A 26242-nucleotide genomic window follows, 5' to 3' on the forward strand; every position below is an offset into this window, starting at 1 on the left:
TTCCAAGTGTTACTTGCTTACTTTTATTGTTTTTCTGCACATAGGATGTTTGACAGTGTTTTCTCAATGGGTTCATTTGGGTTTCTTTGCTTTGTGGCTGTGTGTAAGGAGACAAATCTCAAGCTTGTATAATGTACAGATATTTTGATAATAAATATACTTTGAACTTTGAAATCATTGCTACAGATGGCTGTGGAGGCAAGTCTTTGAGTATATTTAAAGTGGAGTTTGATAGGCTCTGGATTAGTGTGTCAAAGGTTATGGGGAGAAGGCAGGAGAATGGGGTTGAGAGGGATAGTAAATCAGACGTGATGGAATACAGAGCAGACTCAATGGGCCGAGTGGCTCCTGGTCTTGTTCTGACACAGTGCAGAGTGCGGACAGTGTGTATTGTGCATGGGCTGAGTGGGTGGGGAATGTCATTCACACGGTGCAGAGTGCGGACAGTGTGTATTGACAGATTGACGGGCTTTGTGCATGGGTGGGGATATTCACACATGATCCAGCAACACTAGAACCCCACTGAGCCACGTGCCAGCGAGTATCCCAGCTTGTTCTGGTTGCTGATGAGGGAAACGACCCCGACGTATGTCTCGATGGGGATCGGGCGGTCCAGTACCACGGCACCGTTGGCTCGGCCGGGGACTGGGTCCACTTCGTAGGCCCGTTGAACCGCTTGCGCCAGCTGCTCCTTGAAGTTCTCGAGCTGTGGAGGAAAAAATGAGATGTTCAGAGTGGGAGCCAGTGCACCAGCAACACAACGCACACAGCTTAGATATTTATTTTATTTAGAGATTTAGCATAGAATATTCACTGGAACTCCCTGAAATCTATCGAACAGTGAAAGACATTGATAGAGTGGTTGTGGAGAGGATGTTTCCTATGGTGGAGAGTCTAAGACCAGAGGACACCGCCTCAGAACAGAGGGGTGTCCTTTTAAAATGGAGATGATGACGAATTTCTTTCGTCAGAGAGTGGTGAATCTGAGGAACTCGTTGCCACAGGCTGCTGTCTTTATGTATATTTAAGGCAGAAGTCGATAGACTTGATTGGTCAGGGCATGAAAGGATACGGGGAGAAAGCAGGAGATTGGGGCTGACAGGAAAATTGGATCAGCCATGATGAAATGCCAGAGTAGACTCGATGGGCCAAATAGCCTCATTCTGCTCCTGTGTCTCATGGCCTGATAGGCTCTCCCGCTCTTTGAGTCCCGCTACCCAGCAACACCCAGTTTAACCTGGACTAGTCACAGGGCAACTTACAAAGACAAATTTACCTACTAACAGGGTCATCTTTGGACTGCTGGAGGAAACTTGAGCACCAGAGGAAATGGTGGCATTCCCTGGGAGGCCTCCTTACAGCTGGCATTCAAATTTAAACTCCAACGCCCCGAGTCATAATAGTGTTGTACTCACCACGACACTGTCATGGCGCAGACCACCGAATCAGAACATGTGAGAGCAACATCTCCTTCACCGCACACAGCAGAGTCCAGGCCTTTAGGCCCATGGTGTTGCACCAACCTTTTAAACTACTCTTCCCTCCCACATACCTCTCTGATTTCCTATCATCTATGTGCCTAAGAGTCTTGTAAATGTCCCTAATGTATCTACATCTACCACCATCCCTGGCAGAGTGTAACACTTACACAAAACTTAAAACAAACCACATTCCCTCTACTTTTCTCCAATCACCTTAACATTATGCCCCATTATATTGGGGCCATTTCTGCCCTGAAAAAAAGTCCTTGGCTGACCACTCGATCTCTGCTTCTTGTACACCTCTAGCAAATCACTTCTCATCCTCCTTCACTCCGGAGAGAGAAGCTTGAGCTCACTCAACCTCTCCTCATAAGACATGCTCTCTAATCCAGGCAGTGTCCTGGTAAATCTCTGCACCCTCTCTAATCCAGGCGGTATCCTGGTAAATCTCTGCACCCTCTCTAATCCAGGCAGCATCCTGGTAAATCTCTGCACCCTCTCTAAAACGTCCTCATCCTTCCTATAATGAGGCAACCAGAACTGAACACAATGCTCCCAACTGTGGTCAAACTAATCACTCTCTGTACAGGTCATAATGGAGCACCACCCTCACCCCATCATCCTGCAGCCCAAGGCTCATTGACACAAGAGATTCTGCAGATGCAGGAAATCCAAGCAAAATGCTGCAGGAATTCAGCAGGCCAGGCAGCATCTATGGAAATGAATAAACAGCCAACAATTCAGGCAACACCCTAGTAAACCTCTTCTGCATCCTCTCCGAAGCCTAGGGTGGTAAAGAAGTAGGGTGTGTAGGCCTCATTACTCAGAGAATTGAACTCAGGAGCCATGAGACAATTTTGCAGCTCTCTAAAACTCTGGAATATTGTGTTCAGTTCTGGTCACCTCATTATACGAAGCAATGTGAAGCTTCAGAGAGGGTGTAGAAGAGATTTTCCAGGATGCTGCCTGAATTACAGAGCACGTCTTATGAGGATAGGCTGAGTGAGCTAGAGTGAAGAACAATGAGAGGTGGTGATGGAGATGTACAAGATGAGGAGAATGGGGATAATAAAAGAGCCATGATGGAATGGTGGAGCAGACTCGATCAGCTGAATGGACCAGGTCTGACGGGCATCCTTCCTGTATGGGGCAACCAGAACTGTATGCAGATACAGCCCAACTAGAGTTTTAAGAAGCTGATTATTGAACTTTTCAATAACCAGTCTCCCTGGTGACTGCACATAGATTGAGCTGTAATTGTCTTTAATTATCATTGGATTAGCTGCTGAGATTTAGCAATTTACAGGTGATTTTGCTAAAAACACATGGAGCTCTGGGCATTGCCAAACCGGTAGAAAAGTGAGCCAGTTCATTTAAATACTGTGAGAACTAAATCAAGTTCAGTGACTGTATGCCAATAAAGACATTAAACAGTGATTGTGGGTGATAATTTCATTAAAGCTCACTTGCCTAAGGTGGAGTTCAGAGTGCAGGCTTAAACTGTGGGAACTGGGTGTAACTAAACGCTGAGCTATTCTTGGAAAGGGTTTGTTCTGAGTCGGTTGCATCACTGTTAGTTGAGTGTGTTAACACTCTGTGGGGCAGCAGTCCCTGAACAGCATCAGGAAAACCCACAGAAAGTTGGAAACTCAGCCAGCTCCATCAGTGCCACGAGCCTGAGGACATCTTCAGAAGGCGATACCTCAAAAAGGGTGGCATCTGTCATTAAGTAACCCCATCACCCAGGACATGCCCTCTTCCCACTGCTACCATCAGAGAGTTGGGACAGGAGGCCAGCGTTTCAGGAACAGCTTCTTCCCCACTGTCATCAGATTTCTGAACGGACAATGAACCCATGAACACAAACTCACTATTTTTTGCTCTCTTTTCACATTATTTAATTATTTTATTTAATATTTATTTCTTACTTTAACTTTATTATTGTGTATTGGAATGTCTTGCTGTTAGAAAATAGTAAATTTCATGACAATCAGTGATATTAAACCTGATTCTGAGGCAGCAGACACTCAGATCTCACCCTCTGTGCAAGAGAAACATGGCTGAGCATGTTCTCAGACGTGTCAGTCTCTGTGACACCATCCTCAGGAGTCACAGGTGTACAGTTTATACCTGTGACACTCTCGGTGACTGTGTCTGAGTGACAGGTGTACAGTTTATACCTGTGACACTCTCGGTGACTGTGTCTGGGTGACAGGTGTACAGTTTATACCTGTGACACTCTCGGTGACTGTGTCTGGGTGTCAGGTGTACAGTTTATACCTGTGACACTCTCGGTGACTGTGTCTGGGTGTCAGGTGTACAGTTTATGCCTGTGACACTCTCGGTGACTGTGTCTGAGTGACAGGTGTACAGTTTATACCTGTGACACTCTCGGTGACTGTGTTTGGGTGACAGGTGTACAGTTTATACCTGTGACACTCTCGGTGACTGTGTTTGGGTGTCAGGTGTACAGTTTATGCCTGTGACACTCTCGGTGACTGTGTTTGGGTGACAGGTGTACAGTTTATGCCTGTGACACTCTCGGTGACTGTGTCTGGGTGACACAGGTGTACAGTTTATACCTGTGACACTCTCGGTGACTGTGTCTGAGTGACAGGTGTACAGTTTATGCCTGTGACACTCTCGGTGACTGTGTTTGGGTGACAGGTGTACAGTTTATGCCTGTGACACTCTCGGTGACTGTGTCTGGGTGACACAGGTGTACAGTTTATACCTGTGACACTCTCGGTGACTGTGTCTGAGTGACAGGTGTACAGTTTATGCCTGTGACACTCTCGGTGACTGTGTTTGGGTGACAGGTATACAGTTTATGCCTGTGACACTCTCGGTGACTGTGTCTGAGTGACAGGTGTACAGTTTATGCCTGTGACACTCTCGGTGACTGTGTTTGGGTGACAGGTATACAGTTTATGCCTGTGACACTCTCGGTGACTGTGTCTGGGTGTCAGGTGTACAGTTTATACCTGTGACACTCTCGGTGACTGTGTCTGGGTGACACAGGTGTACAGTTTATGCCTGTGACACTCTCGGTGACTGTGTCTGGGTGTCAGGTGTACAGTTTATACCTGTGACACTCTCGGTGACTGTGTCTGAGTGACAGGTGTACAGTTTATGCCTGTGACACTCTCGGTGACTGTGTCTGGGTGACACAGGTGTACAGTTTATGCCTGTGACACTCTCGGTGACTGTGTCTGGGTGTCAGGTGTACAGTTTATACCTGTGACACTCTCGGTGACTGTGTCTGGGTGTCAGGTGTACAGTTTATACCTGTGACACTCTCGGTGACTGTGTCTGGGTGACAGGTGTACAGTTTATACCTGTGACACTCTCGGTGACTGTGTCTGGGTGACAGGTGTACAGTTTATGCCTGTGACACTCTCGGTGACTGTGTCTGGGTGACACAGGTGTACAGTTTATACCTGTGACACTCTCGGTGACTGTGTCTGGGTGACAGGTGTACAGTTTAAGCCTGTGACACTCTCGGTGACTGTGTCTGGGTGTCAGGTGTACAGTTTATGCCTGTGACACTCTCGGTGACTGTGTCTGGGTGTCAGGTGTACAGTTTATGCCTGTGACACTCTCGGTGACTGTGTCTGGGTGTCAGGTGTACAGTTTATACCTGTGACACTCTCGGTGACTGTGTCTGGGTGACAGGTGTACAGTTTATACCTGTGACACTCTCGGTGACTGTGTCTGGGTGACACAGGTGTACAGTTTATACCTGTGACACTCTCGGTGACTGTGTCTGGGTGTCAGGTGTACAGTTTATACCTGTGACACTCTCGGTGACTGTGTCTGGGTGACAGGTGTACAGTTTATACCTGTGACACTCTCGGTGACTGTGTCTGGGTGACAGGTGTACAGTTTATACCTGTGACACTCTCGGTGACTGTGTCTGGGTGTCAGGTGTACAGTTTATACCTGTGACACTCTCGGTGACTGTGTCTGGGTGTCAGGTGTACAGTTTATGCCTGTGACACTCTCGGTGACTGTGTCTGGGTGTCAGGTGTACAGTTTATACCTGTGACACTCTCGGTGACTGTGTCTGGGTGACAGGTGTACAGTTTATACCTGTGACACTCTCGGTGACTGTGTCTGGGTGTCAGGTGTACAGTTTATACCTGTGACACTCTCGGTGACTGTGTCTGGGTGTCAGGTGTACAGTTTATGCCTGTGACACTCTCGGTGACTGTGTCTGGGTGTCAGGTGTACAGTTTATACCTGTGACACTCTCGGTGACTGTGTCTGGGTGACAGGTGTACTGTTTATGCCTGTGACACTCTCGGTGACTGTGTCTGGGTGACAGGTGTACAGTTTATACCTGTGACACTCTCGGTGACTGTGTCTGGGTGACACAGGTGTACAGTTTATGCCTGTGACACTCTCGGTGACTGTGTCTGGGTGACACAGGTGTACAGTTTATACCTGTGACACTCTCGGTGACTGTGTTTGGGTGACAGGTGTACAGTTTATGCCTGTGACACTCTCGGTGACTGTGTCTGGGTGTCAGGTGTACAGTTTATACCTGTGACACTCTCGGTGACTGTGTCTGGGTGTCAGGTGTACAGTTTATACCTGTGACACTCTCGGTGACTGTGTTTGGGTGTCAGGTGTACAGTTTATACCTGTGACACTCTCGGTGACTGTGTCTGGGTGTCAGGTGTACAGTTTATGCCTGTGACACTCTCGGTGACTGTGTCTGGCTGTCAGGTGTACAGTTTATGCCTGTGACACTCTCGGTGACTGTGTCTGGGTGACACAGGTGTACAGTTTATACCTGTGACACTCTCGGTGACTGTGTCTGGGTGTCAGGTGTACAGTTTATACCTGTGACACTCTCGGTGACTGTGTCTGAGTGACAGGTGTACAGTTTATGCCTGTGACACTCTCGGTGACTGTGTCTGAGTGACAGGTGTACAGTTTATGCCTGTGACACTCTCGGTGACTGTGTCTGGGTGACAGGTGTACAGTTTAAGCCTGTGACACTCTCGGTGACTGTGTCTGGGTGTCAGGTGTACAGTTTATACCTGTGACACTCTCGGTGACTGTGTTTGGGTGTCAGGTGTACAGTTTATACCTGTGACACTCTCGGTGACTGTGTCTGGGTGACAGGTGTACAGTTTATACCTGTGACACTCTCGGTGACTGTGTCTGGGTGTCAGGTGTACAGTTTATACCTGTGACACTCTCGGTGACTGTGTCTGGGTGACAGGTGTACAGTTTATACCTGTGACACTCTCGGTGACTGTGTCTGGGTGTCAGGTGTACAGTTTATACCTGTGACACTCTCGGTGACTGTGTTTGGGTGTCAGGTGTACAGTTTATACCTGTGACACTCTCGGTGACTGTGTCTGGGTGACAGGTGTACAGTTTAAGCCTGTGACACTCTCGGTGACTGTGTCTGGGTGTCAGGTGTACAGTTTATGCCTGTGACACTCTCGGTGACTGTGTCTGGGTGTCAGGTGTACAGTTTATGCCTGTGACACTCTCGGTGACTGTGTCTGGGTGACAGGTGTACAGTTTATGCCTGTGACACTCTCGGTGACTGTGTCTGGGTGACAGGTGTACAGTTTATGCCTGTGACACTCTCGGTGACTGTGTCTGGGTGACAGGTGTACAGTTTATGCCTGTGACACTCTCGGTGACTGTGTTTGGGTGACAGGTATACAGTTTATGCCTGTGACACTCTCGGTGACTGTGTCTGAGTGACAGGTGTACAGTTTATGCCTGTGACACTCTCGGTGACTGTGTTTGGGTGACAGGTATACAGTTTATGCCTGTGACACTCTCGGTGACTGTGTCTGGGTGTCAGGTGTACAGTTTATACCTGTGACACTCTCGGTGACTGTGTCTGGGTGACACAGGTGTACAGTTTATGCCTGTGACACTCTCGGTGACTGTGTCTGGGTGTCAGGTGTACAGTTTATACCTGTGACACTCTCGGTGACTGTGTCTGAGTGACAGGTGTACAGTTTATGCCTGTGACACTCTCGGTGACTGTGTCTGGGTGACACAGGTGTACAGTTTATGCCTGTGACACTCTCGGTGACTGTGTCTGGGTGTCAGGTGTACAGTTTATACCTGTGACACTCTCGGTGACTGTGTCTGGGTGTCAGGTGTACAGTTTATACCTGTGACACTCTCGGTGACTGTGTCTGGGTGACAGGTGTACAGTTTATACCTGTGACACTCTCGGTGACTGTGTCTGGGTGACAGGTGTACAGTTTATGCCTGTGACACTCTCGGTGACTGTGTCTGGGTGACACAGGTGTACAGTTTATACCTGTGACACTCTCGGTGACTGTGTCTGGGTGACAGGTGTACAGTTTAAGCCTGTGACACTCTCGGTGACTGTGTCTGGGTGTCAGGTGTACAGTTTATGCCTGTGACACTCTCGGTGACTGTGTCTGGGTGTCAGGTGTACAGTTTATGCCTGTGACACTCTCGGTGACTGTGTCTGGGTGTCAGGTGTACAGTTTATACCTGTGACACTCTCGGTGACTGTGTCTGGGTGACAGGTGTACAGTTTATACCTGTGACACTCTCGGTGACTGTGTCTGGGTGACACAGGTGTACAGTTTATACCTGTGACACTCTCGGTGACTGTGTCTGGGTGTCAGGTGTACAGTTTATACCTGTGACACTCTCGGTGACTGTGTCTGGGTGACAGGTGTACAGTTTATACCTGTGACACTCTCGGTGACTGTGTCTGGGTGACAGGTGTACAGTTTATACCTGTGACACTCTCGGTGACTGTGTCTGGGTGTCAGGTGTACAGTTTATACCTGTGACACTCTCGGTGACTGTGTCTGGGTGTCAGGTGTACAGTTTATGCCTGTGACACTCTCGGTGACTGTGTCTGGGTGTCAGGTGTACAGTTTATACCTGTGACACTCTCGGTGACTGTGTCTGGGTGACAGGTGTACAGTTTATACCTGTGACACTCTCGGTGACTGTGTCTGGGTGTCAGGTGTACAGTTTATACCTGTGACACTCTCGGTGACTGTGTCTGGGTGTCAGGTGTACAGTTTATGCCTGTGACACTCTCGGTGACTGTGTCTGGGTGTCAGGTGTACAGTTTATACCTGTGACACTCTCGGTGACTGTGTCTGGGTGACAGGTGTACAGTTTATGCCTGTGACACTCTCGGTGACTGTGTCTGGGTGACAGGTGTACAGTTTATACCTGTGACACTCTCGGTGACTGTGTCTGGGTGACACAGGTGTACAGTTTATGCCTGTGACACTCTCGGTGACTGTGTCTGGGTGACACAGGTGTACAGTTTATACCTGTGACACTCTCGGTGACTGTGTTTGGGTGACAGGTGTACAGTTTATGCCTGTGACACTCTCGGTGACTGTGTCTGGGTGTCAGGTGTACAGTTTATACCTGTGACACTCTCGGTGACTGTGTCTGGGTGTCAGGTGTACAGTTTATACCTGTGACACTCTCGGTGACTGTGTTTGGGTGTCAGGTGTACAGTTTATACCTGTGACACTCTCGGTGACTGTGTCTGGGTGTCAGGTGTACAGTTTATGCCTGTGACACTCTCGGTGACTGTGTCTGGCTGTCAGGTGTACAGTTTATGCCTGTGACACTCTCGGTGACTGTGTCTGGGTGACACAGGTGTACAGTTTATACCTGTGACACTCTCGGTGACTGTGTCTGGGTGTCAGGTGTACAGTTTATACCTGTGACACTCTCGGTGACTGTGTCTGAGTGACAGGTGTACAGTTTATGCCTGTGACACTCTCGGTGACTGTGTCTGAGTGACAGGTGTACAGTTTATGCCTGTGACACTCTCGGTGACTGTGTCTGGGTGACAGGTGTACAGTTTAAGCCTGTGACACTCTCGGTGACTGTGTCTGGGTGTCAGGTGTACAGTTTATACCTGTGACACTCTCGGTGACTGTGTTTGGGTGTCAGGTGTACAGTTTATACCTGTGACACTCTCGGTGACTGTGTCTGGGTGACAGGTGTACAGTTTATACCTGTGACACTCTCGGTGACTGTGTCTGGGTGTCAGGTGTACAGTTTATACCTGTGACACTCTCGGTGACTGTGTCTGGGTGACAGGTGTACAGTTTATACCTGTGACACTCTCGGTGACTGTGTCTGGGTGTCAGGTGTACAGTTTATACCTGTGACACTCTCGGTGACTGTGTCTGGGTGTCAGCTGTACAGTTTATACCTGTGACACTCTCGGTGACTGTGTCTGGGTGACAGGTGTACAGTTTAAGCCTGTGACACTCTCGGTGACTGTGTCTGGGTGTCAGGTGTACAGTTTATGCCTGTGACACTCTCGGTGACTGTGTCTGGGTGTCAGGTGTACAGTTTATGCCTGTGACACTCTCGGTGACTGTGTCTGGGTGACAGGTGTACAGTTTATGCCTGTGACACTCTCGGTGACTGTGTCTGGGTGACAGGTGTACAGTTTATGCCTGTGACACTCTCGGTGACTGTGTCTGGGTGACAGGTGTACAGTTTATGCCTGTGACACTCTCGGTGACTGTGTCTGGGTGACAGGTGTACAGTTTAAGCCTGTGACACTCTCGGTGACTGTGTCTGGGTGTCAGGTGTACAGTTTATGCCTGTGACACTCTCGGTGACTGTGTCTGGGTGTCAGGTGTACAGTTTATGCCTGTGACACTCTCGGTGACTGTGTCTGAGTGACAGGTGTACAGTTTATGCCTGTGACACTCTCAGTGACTGTGTCTGGGTGACAGGTGTACAGTTTATACCTGTGACACTCTCGGTGACTGTGTCTGGGTGACAGGTGTACAGTTTATACCTGTGACACTCTCAGTGACTGTGTCTGGGTGTCAGGTGTACAGTTTATACCTGTGACACTCTCGGTGACTGTGTCTGGGTGACAGGTGTACAGTTTAAGCCTGTGACACTCTCGGTGACTGTGTCTGGGTGTCAGGTGTACAGTTTATGCCTGTGACACTCTCGGTGACTGTGTCTGGGTGTCAGGTGTACAGTTTATGCCTGTGACACTCTCGGTGACTGTGTCTGGGTGACAGGTGTACAGTTTATGCCTGTGACACTCTCGGTGACTGTGTCTGGGTGACAGGTGTACAGTTTATGCCTGTGACACTCTCGGTGACTGTGTCTGGGTGACAGGTGTACAGTTTAAGCCTGTGACACTCTCGGTGACTGTGTCTGGGTGTCAGGTGTACAGTTTATGCCTGTGACACTCTCGGTGACTGTGTCTGGGTGTCAGGTGTACAGTTTATGCCTGTGACACTCTCGGTGACTGTGTCTGAGTGACAGGTGTACAGTTTATGCCTGTGACACTCTCGGTGACTGTGTCTGGGTGACAGGTGTACAGTTTATACCTGTGACACTCTCGGTGACTGTGTCTGGGTGACAGGTGTACAGTTTATACCTGTGACACTCTCGGTGACTGTGTCTGGGTGTCAGGTGTACAGTCTATGCCTGTGACACTCTCGGTGACTGTGTCTGGGTGTCAGGTGTACAGTTTATGCCTGTGACACTCTCGGTGACTGTGTCTGGGTGACAGGTGTACAGTTTAAGCCTGTGACACTCTCGGTGACTGTGTCTGAGTGACAGGTGTACAGTTTATGCCTGTGACACTCTCGGTGACTGTGTCTGAGTGACAGGTGTACAGTTTATGCCTGTGACACTCTCGGTGACTGTGTCTGGGTGACAGGTGTACAGTTTAAGCCTGTGACACTCTCGGTGACTGTGTCTGGGTGTCAGGTGTACAGTTTATGCCTGTGACACTCTCGGTGACTGTGTCTGGGTGTCAGGTGTACAGTTTATGCCTGTGACACTCTCGGTGACTGTGTCTGAGTGACAGGTGTACAGTTTATGCCTGTGACACTCTCGGTGACTGTGTCTGGGTGACAGGTGTACAGTTTATACCTGTGACACTCTCGGTGACTGTGTCTGGGTGACAGGTGTACAGTTTATACCTGTGACACTCTCGGTGACTGTGTCTGGGTGTCAGGTGTACAGTTTATGCCTGTGACACTCTCGGTGACTGTGTCTGGGTGTCAGGTGTACAGTTTATGCCTGTGACACTCTCGGTGACTGTGTCTGGGTGACAGGTGTACAGTTTAAGCCTGTGACACTCTCGGTGACTGTGTCTGAGTGACAGGTGTACAGTTTATGCCTGTGACACTCTCGGTGACTGTGTCTGAGTGACAGGTGTACAGTTTATGCCTGTGACACTCTCGGTGACTGTGTCTGGGTGTCAGGTGTACAGTTTATACCTGTGACACTCTCGGTGACTGTGTCTGGGTGTCAGGTGTACAGTTTATACCTGTGACACTCTCGGTGACTGTGTCTGGGTGACAGGTGTACAGTTTATGCCTGTGACACTCTCGGTGACTGTGTTTGGGTGACAGGTGTACAGTTTATACCTGTGACACTCTCGGTGACTGTGTTTGGGTGTCAGGTGTACAGTTTATGCCTGTGACACTCTCGGTGACTGTGTCTGGGTGACAGGTGTACAGTTTATGCCTGTGACACTCTCGGTGACTGTGTCTGGGTGTCAGGTGTACAGTTTATACCTGTGACACTCTCGGTGACTGTGTCTGGGTGTCAGGTGTACAGTTTATACCTGTGACACTCTCGGTGACTGTGTCTGGGTGACAGGTGTACAGTTTATACCTGTGACACTCTCGGTGACTGTGTCTGGGTGTCAGGTGTACAGTTTATACCTGTGACACTCTCGGTGACTGTGACTGGGTGACAGGTGTACAGTTTATACCTGTGACACTCTCGGTGACTGTGTCTGGGTGACAGGTGTACAGTTTATGCCTGTGACACTCTCGGTGACTGTGTCTGGGTGTCAGGTGTACAGTTTATACCTGTGACACTCTCGGTGACTGTGTCTGGGTGACAGGTGTACAGTTTATACCTGTGACACTCTCGGTGACTGTGTCTGGGTGTCAGGTGTACAGTTTATACCTGTGACACACTCGGTGACTGTGTCTGGGTGACAGGTGTACAGTTTATACCTGTGACACTCTCGGTGACTGTGTCTGGGTGACAGGTGTACAGTTTATACCTGTGACACTCTCGGTGACTGTGTCTGGGTGACAGGTGTACAGTTTAAGCCTGTGACACTCTCGGTGACTGTGTCTGAGTGACAGGTGTACAGTTTATGCCTGTGACACTCTCGGTGACTGTGTCTGGGTGACAGGTGTACAGTTTATGCCTGTGACACTCTCGGTGACTGTGTCTGGGTGACAGGTGTACAGTTTATACCTGTGACACTCTCGGTGACTGTGTCTGGGTGTCAGGTGTACAGTTTATACCTGTGACACTCTCGGTGACTGTGTCTGGGTGTCATGTGTACAGTTTATGCCTGTGACACTCTCGGTGACTGTGTCTGGGTGACAGGTGTACAGTTTATACCTGTGACACTCTCGGTGACTGTGTCTGGGTGTCAGGTGTACAGTTTATACCTGTGACACTCTCGGTGACTGTGTCTGGGTGACAGGTGTACAGTTTATACCTGTGACACTCTCGGTGACTGTGTCTGGGTGACAGGTGTACAGTTTATACCTGTGACACTCTCGGTGACTGTGTCTGGGTGACACAGGTGTACAGTTTATACCTGTGACACTCTCGGTGACTGTGTCTGGGTGACAGGTGTACAGTTTATACCTGTGACACTCTCGGTGACTGTGTCTGGGTGTCAGGTGTACAGTTTATGCCTGTGACACTCTCGGTGACTGTGTCTGGGTGACAGGTGTACAGTTTATACCTGTGACACTCTCGGTGACTGTGTCTGGGTGTCAGGTGTACAGTTTATGCCTGTGACACTCTCGGTGACTGTGTTTGGGTGACAGGTGTACAGTTTATGCCTGTGACACTCTCGGTGACTGTGTTTGGGTGACAGGTGTACAGTTTATACCTGTGACACTCTCGGTGACTGTGTCTGGGTGTCAGGTGTACAGTTTATGCCTGTGACACTCTCGGTGACTGTGTTTGGGTGACAGGTGTACAGTTTATACCTGTGACACTCTCGGTGACTGTGTCTGGGTGTCAGGTGTACAGTTTATGCCTGTGACACTCTCGGTGACTGTGTTTGGGTGACAGGTGTACAGTTTATACCTGTGACACTCTCGGTGACTGTGTTTGGGTGTCAGGTGTACAGTTTATACCTGTGACACTCTCGGTGACTGTGTCTGGGTGACACAGGTGTACAGTTTATGATTGTGACACTCTCGGTGACTGTGTCTGGGTGACAGGTGCACAGTTTATGCCTGTGACACTCTCGGTGACTGTGTCTGGGTGTCAGGTGTACAGTTTATGATTGTGACACTCTCGGTGACTGTGTTTGGGTGACAGGTGTACAGTTTATGATTGTGACACTCTCGGTGACTGTGTCTGGGTGACAGGTGCACAGTTTATGCCTTTATTTGTCCTTTATAACATGATAGCTTTATTTGTCATGTGAGATGTGTTGTCCTGAGTCAAGTTGATGAGGAGTCTGCTGGCTGCCCACGTGCCTACAGGCTTACAACACTAACGTAGCATGCCGACTACTTATGAACTGTGTCCTGGAATGCTTCAGGATGTGTGAGGTCGGCAGGCAGCTGGAGGAAACCCTGATGGTCATGGGGTGAACGTACAAACTCCTCACACAGCGATGGGAATCAAACTCATTTTGTGGATATTGTAGTGTTGTTACTCTAGCCAATTGGGCCTCTCCATTCTCTTGTGTCACACCATCTACCCTTCATCCAGCACACTTGACATCTCATCTGTTTGAATAAAGTTACTCTCATTTTTCTAAGCTCCAATTAATAGAGACCTGAACATCCAGCCTCTCTGTTCAGGACGAGAAGACTATAAAACAGTGCAGAATTAAGCCATTTGGCTTATCGAGTCTGCTCCACCATTTCATTGTGGCTGATTCATTATACGTCAGCCCCAAACCTGCCTCTCCCTCTGCCCCCCCCGTATCCCCTCATGCCCTGATCAATCAAGAGTGTATCAACCTCTGCCTTATATACATAAAGACCTCCACAGCTGCCTGTGGCAAAGAATTCCACAGATTCACCACTCTCTGACAAAGAAATTCCTCCTCATCTCCATTCTAAAAGGATGCTGCTTAATCTAAGGCTGCGTCATCTGGTCTTGGCTCCCCCACCACAGGAAACATCGTCTCCACATCTACTCTGTCAAGGCCTTTCACCATTCGGTAGGCTTCAATGAGATCTCCCTTCATTCTTCTAAACTCCAGTGAATACAGACCCAGAGCTATCAAAAGTTTAACGTTGGAATCATTTTCATAAACTTTCTTTGAACCCATTCCAGTTGCAGCACTAAGGGGCTGAAAACTCCTTACAATACTCCAAGTCAGGCCTCACTAGTACTAGTGGCAGGGAACATAAAAACTGACTGTAAAAGCTTTTACAGATACGTGAAAAGAAAAAGATTGGTCAAGACAAATGTAGGTCCTTTACAGTCAGAAACAGGTGAATTGATCATAGGGAACAAAGACATGGCAGACCAATTCAATAACTACTTTGGTTCTGTCTTCACTAAGGAGGACATAAATAATCTTCTGGAAATAGTAAGGGACCGATGGTCTAGTGAGATGGAGGAACTGAGGGAAATACATGTTAGTAGGGAAGTGGTGTTAGGTAAATTGAAGGGATTAAAGGCAGATAAATCCCCAGGGCCAGATGGTCTGCATCCCAGAGTGCTTAAGGAAGTAGCCCAAGAAATAGTGGATGCATTAGTGATAATTTTTCAAAACTCCTTAGATTCTGGATTAGTTCCTGAGGATTGGAGGGTGGCTAATGTAACCCCACTTTTTAAAAAAGGAGGGAGAGAGATACCGGGGAATTATAGACCGGTTAGTCTGACATCGGTGGTGGGGAAAATGCTAGAGTCGGTTATCAAAGATATGATAACAGCACATTTGGAAAGAGGTGAAATCATCGGACAAAGTCAGCATGGATTTGTGAAAGGAAAATCATGTCTGACGAATCTTATAGAATTTTTTGAAGATGTAACTAGTAGAGTGGATAGGGGAGAGCCAGTGGATGTGGTATATTTAGATTTTCAAAAGGCTTTTGACAAGGTCCCACAGGAGATTAGTGTGCAAACTTAAAGCACACGGTATTGGGGGTATGGTATTGATGTGGATAGAGAATTGGTTGGCAGACAGGAAGCAAAGAGTGGGAGTAAATGGGACCTTTTCAGAATGGCAGGCAGTGACTAGTGGGGTACCGCAAGGCTCAGTGCCTGGACCCCAGTTGTTTACAATTTATATTAATGATTTTAGACAAGGGAATTAAATGCAGCATCTCCAAGTTTGCGGATGACACGAAGCTGGGCGGCGGTGTTAGCTGTGAGGAGGATGCTAAGAGGATGCAGGGTGACTTGGATAGGTTAGGTGAGTGGGCAAATTCATGGCAGATGCAATTTAATGTGGATAAATGTGAGGTTATCCACTTTGGTTGCAAGAACAGGAAAACAGATTATTATCTGAACGGTGGCCGATTAGGAAAAGGGGAGATGCAACGAGACCTGGGTGTCATTGTACACCAGTCATTGAAGGTGGGCATGCAGGTACAGCAGGCAGTGAAAAAGGCAAATGGTATGTTGGCATTCATAGCAAAAGGATTTGAGTACAGGAGCAGGGAGGTTCTACTGCAGTTGTACAAGGCCTTGGTGAGACTGCACCTAGAATATTGTGTGCAGTTTTGGTCCCCTAATCTGAGGAAAGACATTCTTGCCATAGAGGGAGTACAAAGAAGGTTCACCAGATTGATTCCTGGGATGGCAGGACTTTCATATGAAGAAAGACTGGATCGACTAGCCTTCTACTCACTGGAATTTAGAAGATTGAGGGGGGATCTTATTGAAACGTATAAAATTCTAAAAGGATTGGACAGGCTAGATGCAGGAAGATTGTTTCTGATGTTGGGGAAGTCCAGAATGAGGGGTCACAGTTTAAGGATAAAGGGGAAGCCTTTTAGGACTGAGATGAGGAAAAACTTCTTCACTCAGAGAGTGGTGAATCTGTGGAATTCTCTGCCACAGGAAACAGTTGAGGCCGGTTCATTGGCTATAGTTAAGAGGAAGTTAGATATGGCCCTTGTGGCTAAAGGGATCAGGGGGTATGGAGAGAAAGCAGGTACAAGGTTCTGAGTTGGATGATCAGCCATGATCATACTGAATGGCGGTGCAGGCTCGAAGGGCCGAATGGCCTACTCCTGCACCTATTTTCTATGTTTCTATGTTTATAACGTCTCAACATTACACCCTCACTTTTATATTCTAGTCCTTTCAAAATGAATGGAAACATCGCAGACCACAGGCTCACCCTACAAATTAACCTTCAGGGAGTCCTGCACAAGGACTCCCAAGTCCCTTGGAGCCTCATTTTTTTTGTATTTTGTTTCCATTTAGAAATTAGTTAATGCTTTTATTTCTCTACCAAAGTGCATGACCATACACTTCCTGACACTGCACTCCATCTGTCACATTTTTGCCCATTCTTCTAATCTGTCTAAGTCCTTCAGATCCTCTGTACGTCCTGCCCCTCCACCTATCTTCATATCGTCTGCAAACTTTACAACAATTCCATCATCCAAATCATTGACGTATGTATTGACATAATGTAAAAAAGAATTGATCCCAACACTGACCCCTGTGGAACACCACTAGTCACCAGCAGCCAACCAGAAAAGGCTCCCTTTATTCCCACTCTTTGCCTCCTGTCAATCAGCCATTGCTTTATCCATACTGGGATCTTTCCTGCTAAGCCATGAGCTCATAGCTAGTTAAGCAGCATCATGTCTGTCATTGTGTCAAAGCCCTTCTGAAAATCCAAGTACACTACATCAATCCTTTGTCTATTCTGCTTGATATTTCTACAAAGAATTCCAACAGGTTTGTCAGGCAAGATTTTACCTTGTCAGGTGTATTTTATCATCTGCCACCAAGTACCCTGAGACCCCATCCTTAATAATCGACTCCAGCACCTTCCCAGTCACTGAGGTCAGACTAAGTGGCTTATAAATTACTTTCTTCTGCCTCTCTCCTTCTTGAAGAGTGGAGTGACATTAGCAATTTTCTAGTTTTTCGGGAGAATATAGTGATTCTAGAAAGATCACTAATGATGCCCCCACGATCTCTTCAGCCACCTCTTTCAGAGCCCTGGGGTGGACACCATCTGGTCCAGGTGATTTATCTATCTTCAGACCTTTCAGTTTCCCAAGGACCTTCTCTCTAGTTATGGTAGCTTCACACACTTCATGCTCTCTGACTCCTGGAACTTCCACCGTACTGCGAGCGTCCTCCACAGTGAAGACTGATGCAAAATACTTATTCAACTTGATCGCCATTTCCTTGTCCCCCATTACCACCTCTCCCGCATCATTTTCCAGTAGTCTGACGTCCACTCTCGTCTCTCTTTTACACTTTGTGTATCCAAAGAAACTTTTGGTATCCTATTTGAAATTATTAGCTAGCTTACTTGTATATTCCAGGTTTACCTTCTTAATGGCTTTATTAGTTGCCTACTACTGGTATTTAAAATCTTCCCAATCCTTTAACTTCCCACTAATTTGTGCTCTGTTATATGCCCTCTTTTTCACTTTTATATTGTCTTTGACTTCCCTTGTTAGCCATAGTTGTGTCATATTGCCTTTGGGATGTACATATCCCGTGCCTTCCGAATTGCTTTCAGAAATTCCAGCCATTGCCGTCCTGCCATCATCCCTGCCAGTGTTCTTTTCCAATCAGTTCTGGCCAACTCCTCTCTCATACCTGTGTAATTCCCTTTACTCCACTGTAATACTGATACATCTCACTTTAGCTTCTCCTTCTCAAATTTCAGGGTGAATTTGAACATGTGATGATCACTTCCCCAAAGGGTTCCTTTACCTTTAACTCTGGTTCATTGCACAACAGCCAATCCAGAATAGCTGATCCTCTAGTGGGCTCAACCACAAGCTGCATCTCATAGGCATTCTAGAAATTCCCCCTCTTGGAATCTAGCACCAACCTGACTTTCCCAATCTACTTGCATATTGAAATCCCAAATGACTATTGTAACATTGCTCTTTTAGCATACATTTTCTATCTCCCTTTGTAACTTGTAGACTAAATCCTTACTACTGTTTGGGGTCTCTATATTTCTCCTATCAAGGTCCTTTTACACTTACAGTTCCTTAACTCTACCCACAATGATTCAACACCTTTCTAATGATTTAATTTCATTTTCTACCAACAAAGCCACACCACCTGCTTCCTGCTTGTCCTTTCAATACAATATGTATCCTTGGACATTAAGCTCTCAGCTATAATCTGTATACTGCTTGCTTATTCCATTTACTTTGCAACTTTTGATGCCCTAACCAATCAAGAATCTAACAATCTCCACTTTAAATATAGCCCGACTTGGCCTCCACAGCTGCCTGTGGCAATGAATTCCACAGATTCACCTCTGGCTAAAGAACTTCCTCCTCGTCTAAACAGACATCCCTTTATTCTGAGGCTCTGCCCTCTGATCCAGAATTTCCCCCACTATGGGAAACATCCTCTCCATGTCCATTCTACTGAGGCCCTCCTTCAGTGAGTACAGGCCCAGAGTCATCACACACTCCTCGTATGTTAAGCCTTTGATTTCTGGAATCATTCTCGTGATGCTCCTCTGGACCCTGTCCAATGCCAGCGTATATTACCGCTGGTGTCTGTAAGGAGTTTGTTCGTTCTCCTTGTGACCACGGTGCTCCAGTTATCACCCACATGGGTTAGGGTTAGTAGGTTGTCGGCTTGCTCTGATGACACCAGGAGTGTGTGATACCTGTAGGCCAACCCCAGCAAAACCCTTCGACCGAGTTGCACAAACTGGCACCTTTAACTCAATGTTTCAATGTACATGTGACAAATGAAGCTAATCTTTAGATCCTAAATAGAGTCACAGTCAGAGAACACTACAGTAGAGAATCAGAGCCTTTGGCCCAACTAGTCCATTAATCTGCCTGGTCCCATCAACTGGCATCTCATCTGGACCACACCCATCCACGTACCTATCCAAATTTCACTTCAACTCCGACATTGAACCTGCACCTGCCATTCCTACTGGCAGCACATGTCAAGCTCTCTCCCCCCAAGTGAAACACTACACCTTTCTTCCAGAACCACTGACCTCCAGTTCCAATCTCATCCAACCTCAGTGGAAAAAGCCTGATTACATTTACCCTATCGATACCCTCGTCATTTTCTATACCTCCATCGATTCTCCCCTATTCAACCTTTCCCAATAACGCAGAACCTCTGGTCCTGACAGCGTCCTTGTAAATTTCTCCTTGTCCATATGACCATAAGATATAGGAACAGGACTAGGCCATTCAGCCCATCGAGTCATGGGCTGATCCGATTCTTCCAGTCATTCCCACTCCCCGGCCTTCACCCCATACTCTTTGATGCCCTGGTTAATCAAAAACCTATCTACCTCTGTCTTAAATACACCCAATGACTTGGCCTCCACAGCCGCTTGTGGCAACAAATTCCACAGATTTTCCACCGTTTGACTAAAGTAATTTCTCTGCATCTCAGTTCTAAAAGGATGTCCTTCAATCCTGAAGTCGTGCCCTCTTGTCCTAAATTCCCCTACTATGGGAAATAACTTTGCCATTATCTAATCTGTTCAGGCCTTTTAACATTTGGAATGTTTCTATGTGACCCCCCCCCCATTCTCCTGAACTCCAGGGAATACAGCCCAAGAGCTGCCAGACATTCCTCATATGGTAACCCTCTCATTCCTGGAATCATTCTCGTGAATTTTCTCTGAACCCTCTCCAATGTCAGTATATCCTTTCTAAAATAAGGAGCCCAAAACTCACACAATACTCCAAGTGTGGTCTCATGAGTGCCTTATAGAGCATCAACATCAAATCCCTGTTCTTATATTCTATACCTCTAGAAATGAATGTCAACATTGCATTCGCCTTCTTCACAACTGACTCAACCTGGAGGCTAACCTTTAGGGTATCCTGCACAAGTCCCTTTGCATCTCTGCATTTTGAATTCTCTCCCCATATAAATAATAGTATATAAATAATATATATAAATAACTATATAAATAATAGTCTGCCCATTTATTTCTTCCATCAAAGTGCACGACCATACACTTTCCAACATTGTATTTCATTTGCCACATCTTTGCCCTTTCCCCTAAACTGTTTAAATCTCTCCGCAGGCTCTCTGTTTCCTCAACATTACACCTGATCCTCCACATATCTTTGTATCATTGGCAAACTTAGCCACAAATCCATTAATCCCAAATTCCAAATCATTCCATACATCATAAAAAGAAGCGGTCCCAACACCGACCCCTGTGGAACTCCACTGGTAACCGGCAGCCAGCCAGAATAGGATCCCTTTATTCCCACTCTCTGTTTTCTGCCAACCAGGTGATGCTCCACTCATGCTAGTAACTTCCCTGTAATTCCATGGGCTCTTATCTTGCTAAGCAGCCTCATGTGTGGCACCTTGTCAAAGGCCTTCTGAAAATCCAAGTACACCACATCTACTGCATTTCCTTTGTCTACCCTGCTTGTAATTTCCTCAAAGAATTGCAGTGGGTTAGTCAGGCAGGATTTTCCTTTCAGGAAACCATGCTGGCTTTGGCCTATCTTGTCATGTGCCTCCAGGTACTCTGTAATCTCATCCCTAACAATTGATTCCTACAATTGATGTCAGGTTAACAGGTCCGTTTCCTTCCTATATAAGAATGTAAGGGCACAACTTTAGGATTGAAGGATGTCGTTTTAAAATTGAGATGCGGAGAAATTACTTTAGTCAGAAGGTGGTAAATCCGTGGAATTTGTTGAGAGATAGATAGGTTCTTGATTTCCAGGGCATCAAAGGGTATGGGGAGAAGGCAGGGGAGTGGGGATGACTGGAAGAATTGGATCAGCCCATGATTGAATGGTGGAGCAGACTTGATGGACTGAATGGCCTACTTCTGCTCCTATATCTTATGGTCTTATGACCTTATAATCTTATGGTTTTTCTGCTGCCTCCTACCCTTCTTAAATAGCAGAGTAAGATTTGCAATTTTCCAGTCATCTGGTACAATGTCAGAATCTATTGATTTTTGAAAGATCATCGTTAATGCCTCTGCAATTTCTCCAGCTCCTTCCTTTAGAAACTGAGGATGCATTCCATCAGGTCCAGGAGATTTAGCCACCCTCAGACCATTAAGCTTTCTCAACACCTTCTCAGTCGTAATTTTTACTGTGTGTACTTCACTTCCCTGACACTCTTGAATATCTGGTATATGGCAGATGTCTTCCACTGTGAAGACTGATGCAAAAAACGCATTCAGTTCCTCTGTCATCTTTGTGTCTCTCATTACAATATCTCCAGCTTATTCGTATCTTCCCTTGCACATTCATCCTTACCCACCATTAACGACATTTTCAAGGGCTGGTGATTCAAGAGGTTGCATCTGACATTTAAAGACCCTGAGCTATTGATCTGTCTCAGACCCTCCCCCCCCCACCCCCGTGAGTCCACTCCTACCTCAGAGACCCTTCCCTCCCTGTGAGCCACTCGTACCTCACGGACCCTTCCCTCCCTGTGAGCCCACTCGTACCTCAGAGACCCTTCCCTCCCTGTGAGCTACTCGTACCTCACGGACCCTTCCCTCCCTGTGAGCCCACTCGTATCTCAGAGACCCTTCCCTCCCTGTGAGCCCACTCGTACCTCACGGACCCTTCCCTCCCTGTGAGCCCACTCGTACCTCAGAGACCCTTCCCTCCCTGTGAGCCCACTCGTACCTCACGGACCCTTCCCTCCCTGTGAGCCCACTCGTACCTCACGGACCCTTCCCTCCCTGTGAGACACTCGTACCTCAGAGACCCTTCCCTCTCTGTGAGCCCACTCGTACCTCAGAGACCCTTCCCTCTCTGTGAGCCCACTCGTACCTCAGAGACCCTTCCCTCCCCGTGAGCCCACTCGCACCTCAGAGACCCTTCCCTCCCCGTGAGCCCACTCGTACCTCAGAGACCCTTCCCTCCCCGTGAGCCCACTCGTACCTCAGGGACCCTTCCCTCTCTGTGAGCCCACTCGTACCTCAGAGACCCTTCCCTCTCTGTGAGCCCACTCGTACCTCAGAGACCCTTCCCTCCCTGTGAGCCCACTCGTACCTCAGAGACCCTTCCCTCCCTATGAGCCACTCGTACCTCACGGACCCTTCCCTCTCTGTGAGCCCACTCGTACCTCAGAGACCCTTCCCTCTCTGTGAGCCCACTCGTACCTCAGAGACCCTTCCCTCCCTGTGAGCCCACTCGTACCTCATGGACCCTTCCCTCCCTGTGAGCCCACTCGCACCTCAGAGACCCTTCCCTCCCTGTGAGCCCACTCGTACCTCAGAGACCCTTCCCTCCCTGTGAGCCCACTCGCACCTCAGAGACCCTTCCCTCCCTGTGAGCCCACTCGCACCTCAGAGACCCTTCCCTCCCCGTGAGCCCACTCGTACCTCACGGACCCTTCCCTCCCTGTGAGCCCACTCGTACCTCAGAGACCCTTCCCTCCCTGTGAGCCCACTCGTACCTCAGAGACCCTTCCCTCCCTGTGAGCCCACTCGTACCTCAGAGACCCTTCCCTCCCTGTGAGCCCACTCGTACCTCAGAGACCCTTCCCTCCCTGTGAGCCCACTCGCACCTCAGAGACCCTTCCCTCCCTGTGAGCCCACTCGTACCTCACAGATCTTGGTGAACATATCATTGGCTCCTTTAACCGGGTGTTCAGTGAAGGTTGTGTACGGAATCTCATTGCTCCAGGGATTCCAGCGGGATAAGAAATGAGCCTCTCGTAGTTTGTCCCAGTGAACCCGCAGACCATGGCCCTCCTTCCTGTCAGGAGAGAAGAGCGCAGACCTGTGTGATACAGTTCCAGAGAGCAGAGTGATGGGACCTTGCTTCACAGCCAGCTTGGCATTGCTTCTGAGAATAAAAGCAGAGAATGGGTATAAAGGGAGCGATTTCTGGTCACCTGCCGTTCTGCAGGGACGTGGTTGGGACCAGTCCTTTTTGCAGAATTGATGGCTTTTTGGTCAAATTTGCATATATTATGAAGATAGGTGGAGGGGCAGGTGGTGTTGAGGAACTAGGGAGGCTGCAGAAGGGCTTGGGTAGATTAGGAGAATGGGCAAAGAAGTGGCAGATGGTATATAGTGTTGGGAAGTGTAGTCATGAACTTTAGTAGAAGAAATAAAGGCATGGGCTACTGCCTCTTGTAAACAGGGAGAAAATTCAAATATCAGAGGTGCAAAGGGACTTGGGAGTCCTCGTACAGTTTTCCCTAAAGATTATTTTGCAGGTTGAGTCTGGAGAGGAAGACAAATGCAATGTTAGCATTCACTTTGAGAGGACTAGAATGTAAAAGCAAGGATGTAATGCTGAGGCTTTAGAAGGTACTGGTCAGACTGCACTGGGAGTATTGTGAGAAGTTTTGGGCTCAATAACTAAGAAAGGATGTGTTGACATTGGAGAGGGTTCAGATGAAGTTCAAGATCCCCGTAATGAAAGGGTTAATGTAAGAGGCTCTGAGCCTGAGCTTGAGAAATCAGAAGAATGAGGGTGGATCTCACTGAAACCTATCAGATATTGAAAGGCCAAGAAATAGTGGTTATGGAGAGGATGTGTCCTATAGTGGGAGAGTCTAGGGCCAAAGGGCAGCCTCAGAGCAGAGGGACGTCCAGTTAGAACAGAGACAAGGAGGAATTTCTTTAACCAGAGTGTAGTGAATCTGTGGAATTCATTGCCACAGACAGCTGTGGAAGCCAAGTCACTGTTTGATAGGTTCTTGATTAGTCAGGGCATCAAATGTTATGTGGAGAAGGCAGGAGAATGGGGTTGAGAGGAATAATAAGTCAGCCATGATGGAATGGCAGAGCAGACTCGATGGGCCAAATGGCCTAATTCTGCTCCTAAGTCTTATGGCTGCCACTGCCAAACAGTACGGCAGGTTTTAGATCAGAGCAGCTAAGGGGAGAGAAATGGCAGATGGAGTTTAATCAGGCCAGTGTTGTACCTCAGCGGTGAGATTGGCAAACAGCAGACAGTAAATGACAAGACCCTCATCAGTGTTGATAAGCAGAGGCCTTTTCTGGCCCAAATCCACAGCTGGCTGGAAGTATAATAGGCAGAAAAAAAGCACACAGAAAATGCTGGAGGAACTCAGCAGGTCAGGCAGCATCAATGGAAATTAATAAACTTTCGACACTTCAGTCCGAGACTCTTCTTCAGAACTGGAAAGGAAGGGGGAAGGTGCCAGAATAAGAAGGTGGAGAGAGAGAGGGAGAGGGAGAGAGAGAGAGAGAGAGAAGGACATACTAGAAGGTGATAGGTGGAGGAGAGGGTATGATATAAGAAGCTGGGAGGTGATAGGTGGAAAAGGCATAGTGCTGAAGAAGAAGCAATCTGATAGGGTAGGAGAATGGACCATGGGAGAGAGGGTAGGAGGGGACACCAGAGGAAGGTGATAGGCAGGTGAGGAGAATCTTAAGAGGCCAGAGTGGGGAAATGATGAAGAGGGAAGCAGAGGGGAAAAATTATTAGAAATTGGAGAAATTGATGTTCATATCTACACGGAACATGAGGTATTCCTTCTCCACCCTGACAGCGGTCTCATCATGGCAGAAGAGGAGGCTCTGGATTGACATTTTGGAAAAGGAGTGGGATAGGAATTTGGATGGCTAGGCATGGGACATCTTGCTTTTTGCAGACCGAATGGAGCTCATGTAACGCTTGCCTTAGTGACCGGGGCATTGAACATCAGAGGCATGCAGCAGGTCACATATGGAGTAGCTAGTGCACTTCTGTCACACCCTTACAGGAAGGGTATGGAGGCTTTGGAGGGGGTGCAGAAGAGGTTCACTCAGATTGAAGTGTACACACGATGATACAAAACCAAGTGTTTTCTCTGGAAGGTCGGAAGCTGAGGAGAGACGGTCGAGGTTTCTAAAACTACGGGAGACACAGGTAAGTTAGATATAGAACACAAGAACAGGCCATTCGGCCCACAATGTTGTGCTGAACCAGCTTAAAAGCAAATCAAAAACACCCAAACACTAATCTCTCCAACCTACACCATGTCCATATCCCTCCATCTTCTTTACATCCATGTGTCAATCCAAACGTCTCTTAAAAGCCTCTGAAGTACTTGCCTCTATCACAATACCAGGCAATGCATTGCAGGTATCCACCATTCTCTGAATGACGATATACCCCTTGCATCCCTCTCTCAATTTCAATGCCTGCCCTCTGGTTTCAGACATTTTAACCCTGCGAAACAGATACCCTCTGTCCACTTGATCTATGCTTCTCTTTGAAGAGAGTAAACCCTTGCAAGGCTGGAGGACCCGGTGTGCCAGCCAACTAGCGGGAGTATTCAAGGACATTTTCTAGTCGGCTCCATCTTGGGTACTAGCCTACAAAGTACCCAGGACATCTTCAAGGAGCGGTGTCTCAAAATGGCAGCATCTGTTATTAAGGACCTCCAGCACCCAGGGCATGTCCTTTTCTCACTGTTACCATCGGGTAGGAGGTACAGAAGCCTGAAGGCACACACTCAGTGATTCAGGACCAACTTCCTCCCCTCTGCCATCCAATTCCTAAATGGACATTGAACCCTTGGACACTACCTCATTTTTTTAAATATACAGTACTTCTGTTTTTGCATATTTTAAAATCTATTCAATATACATAATTGATTTACTTGTT

General features: G+C 47.7%; 1 protein-coding gene across 1 annotated transcript; it reads right to left on the reverse strand.

Annotated features, from left to right (window-relative positions):
• LOC140724677 (tumor protein p63-regulated gene 1-like protein) lies at window positions 1-25182 on the reverse strand. The gene is made up of 4 exons (XM_073039102.1): window positions 25108-25182; window positions 24552-24647; window positions 23218-23544; window positions 1-706 (listed from the first exon to the last, which is right to left on the reverse strand). The coding sequence occupies exons 1-4, from the start codon at window positions 25180-25182 to the stop codon at window positions 512-514; spliced, it is 693 nt and encodes a 230-aa protein (XP_072895203.1). The 3' UTR covers window positions 1-511.
• Between the last annotated feature and the right edge of the window lie 1060 nt (window positions 25183-26242).

This window comes from Hemitrygon akajei, chromosome 3 (assembly GCF_048418815.1).
Source record: "Hemitrygon akajei chromosome 3, sHemAka1.3, whole genome shotgun sequence".
Taxonomy (NCBI): domain Eukaryota; kingdom Metazoa; phylum Chordata; class Chondrichthyes; order Myliobatiformes; family Dasyatidae; genus Hemitrygon; species Hemitrygon akajei.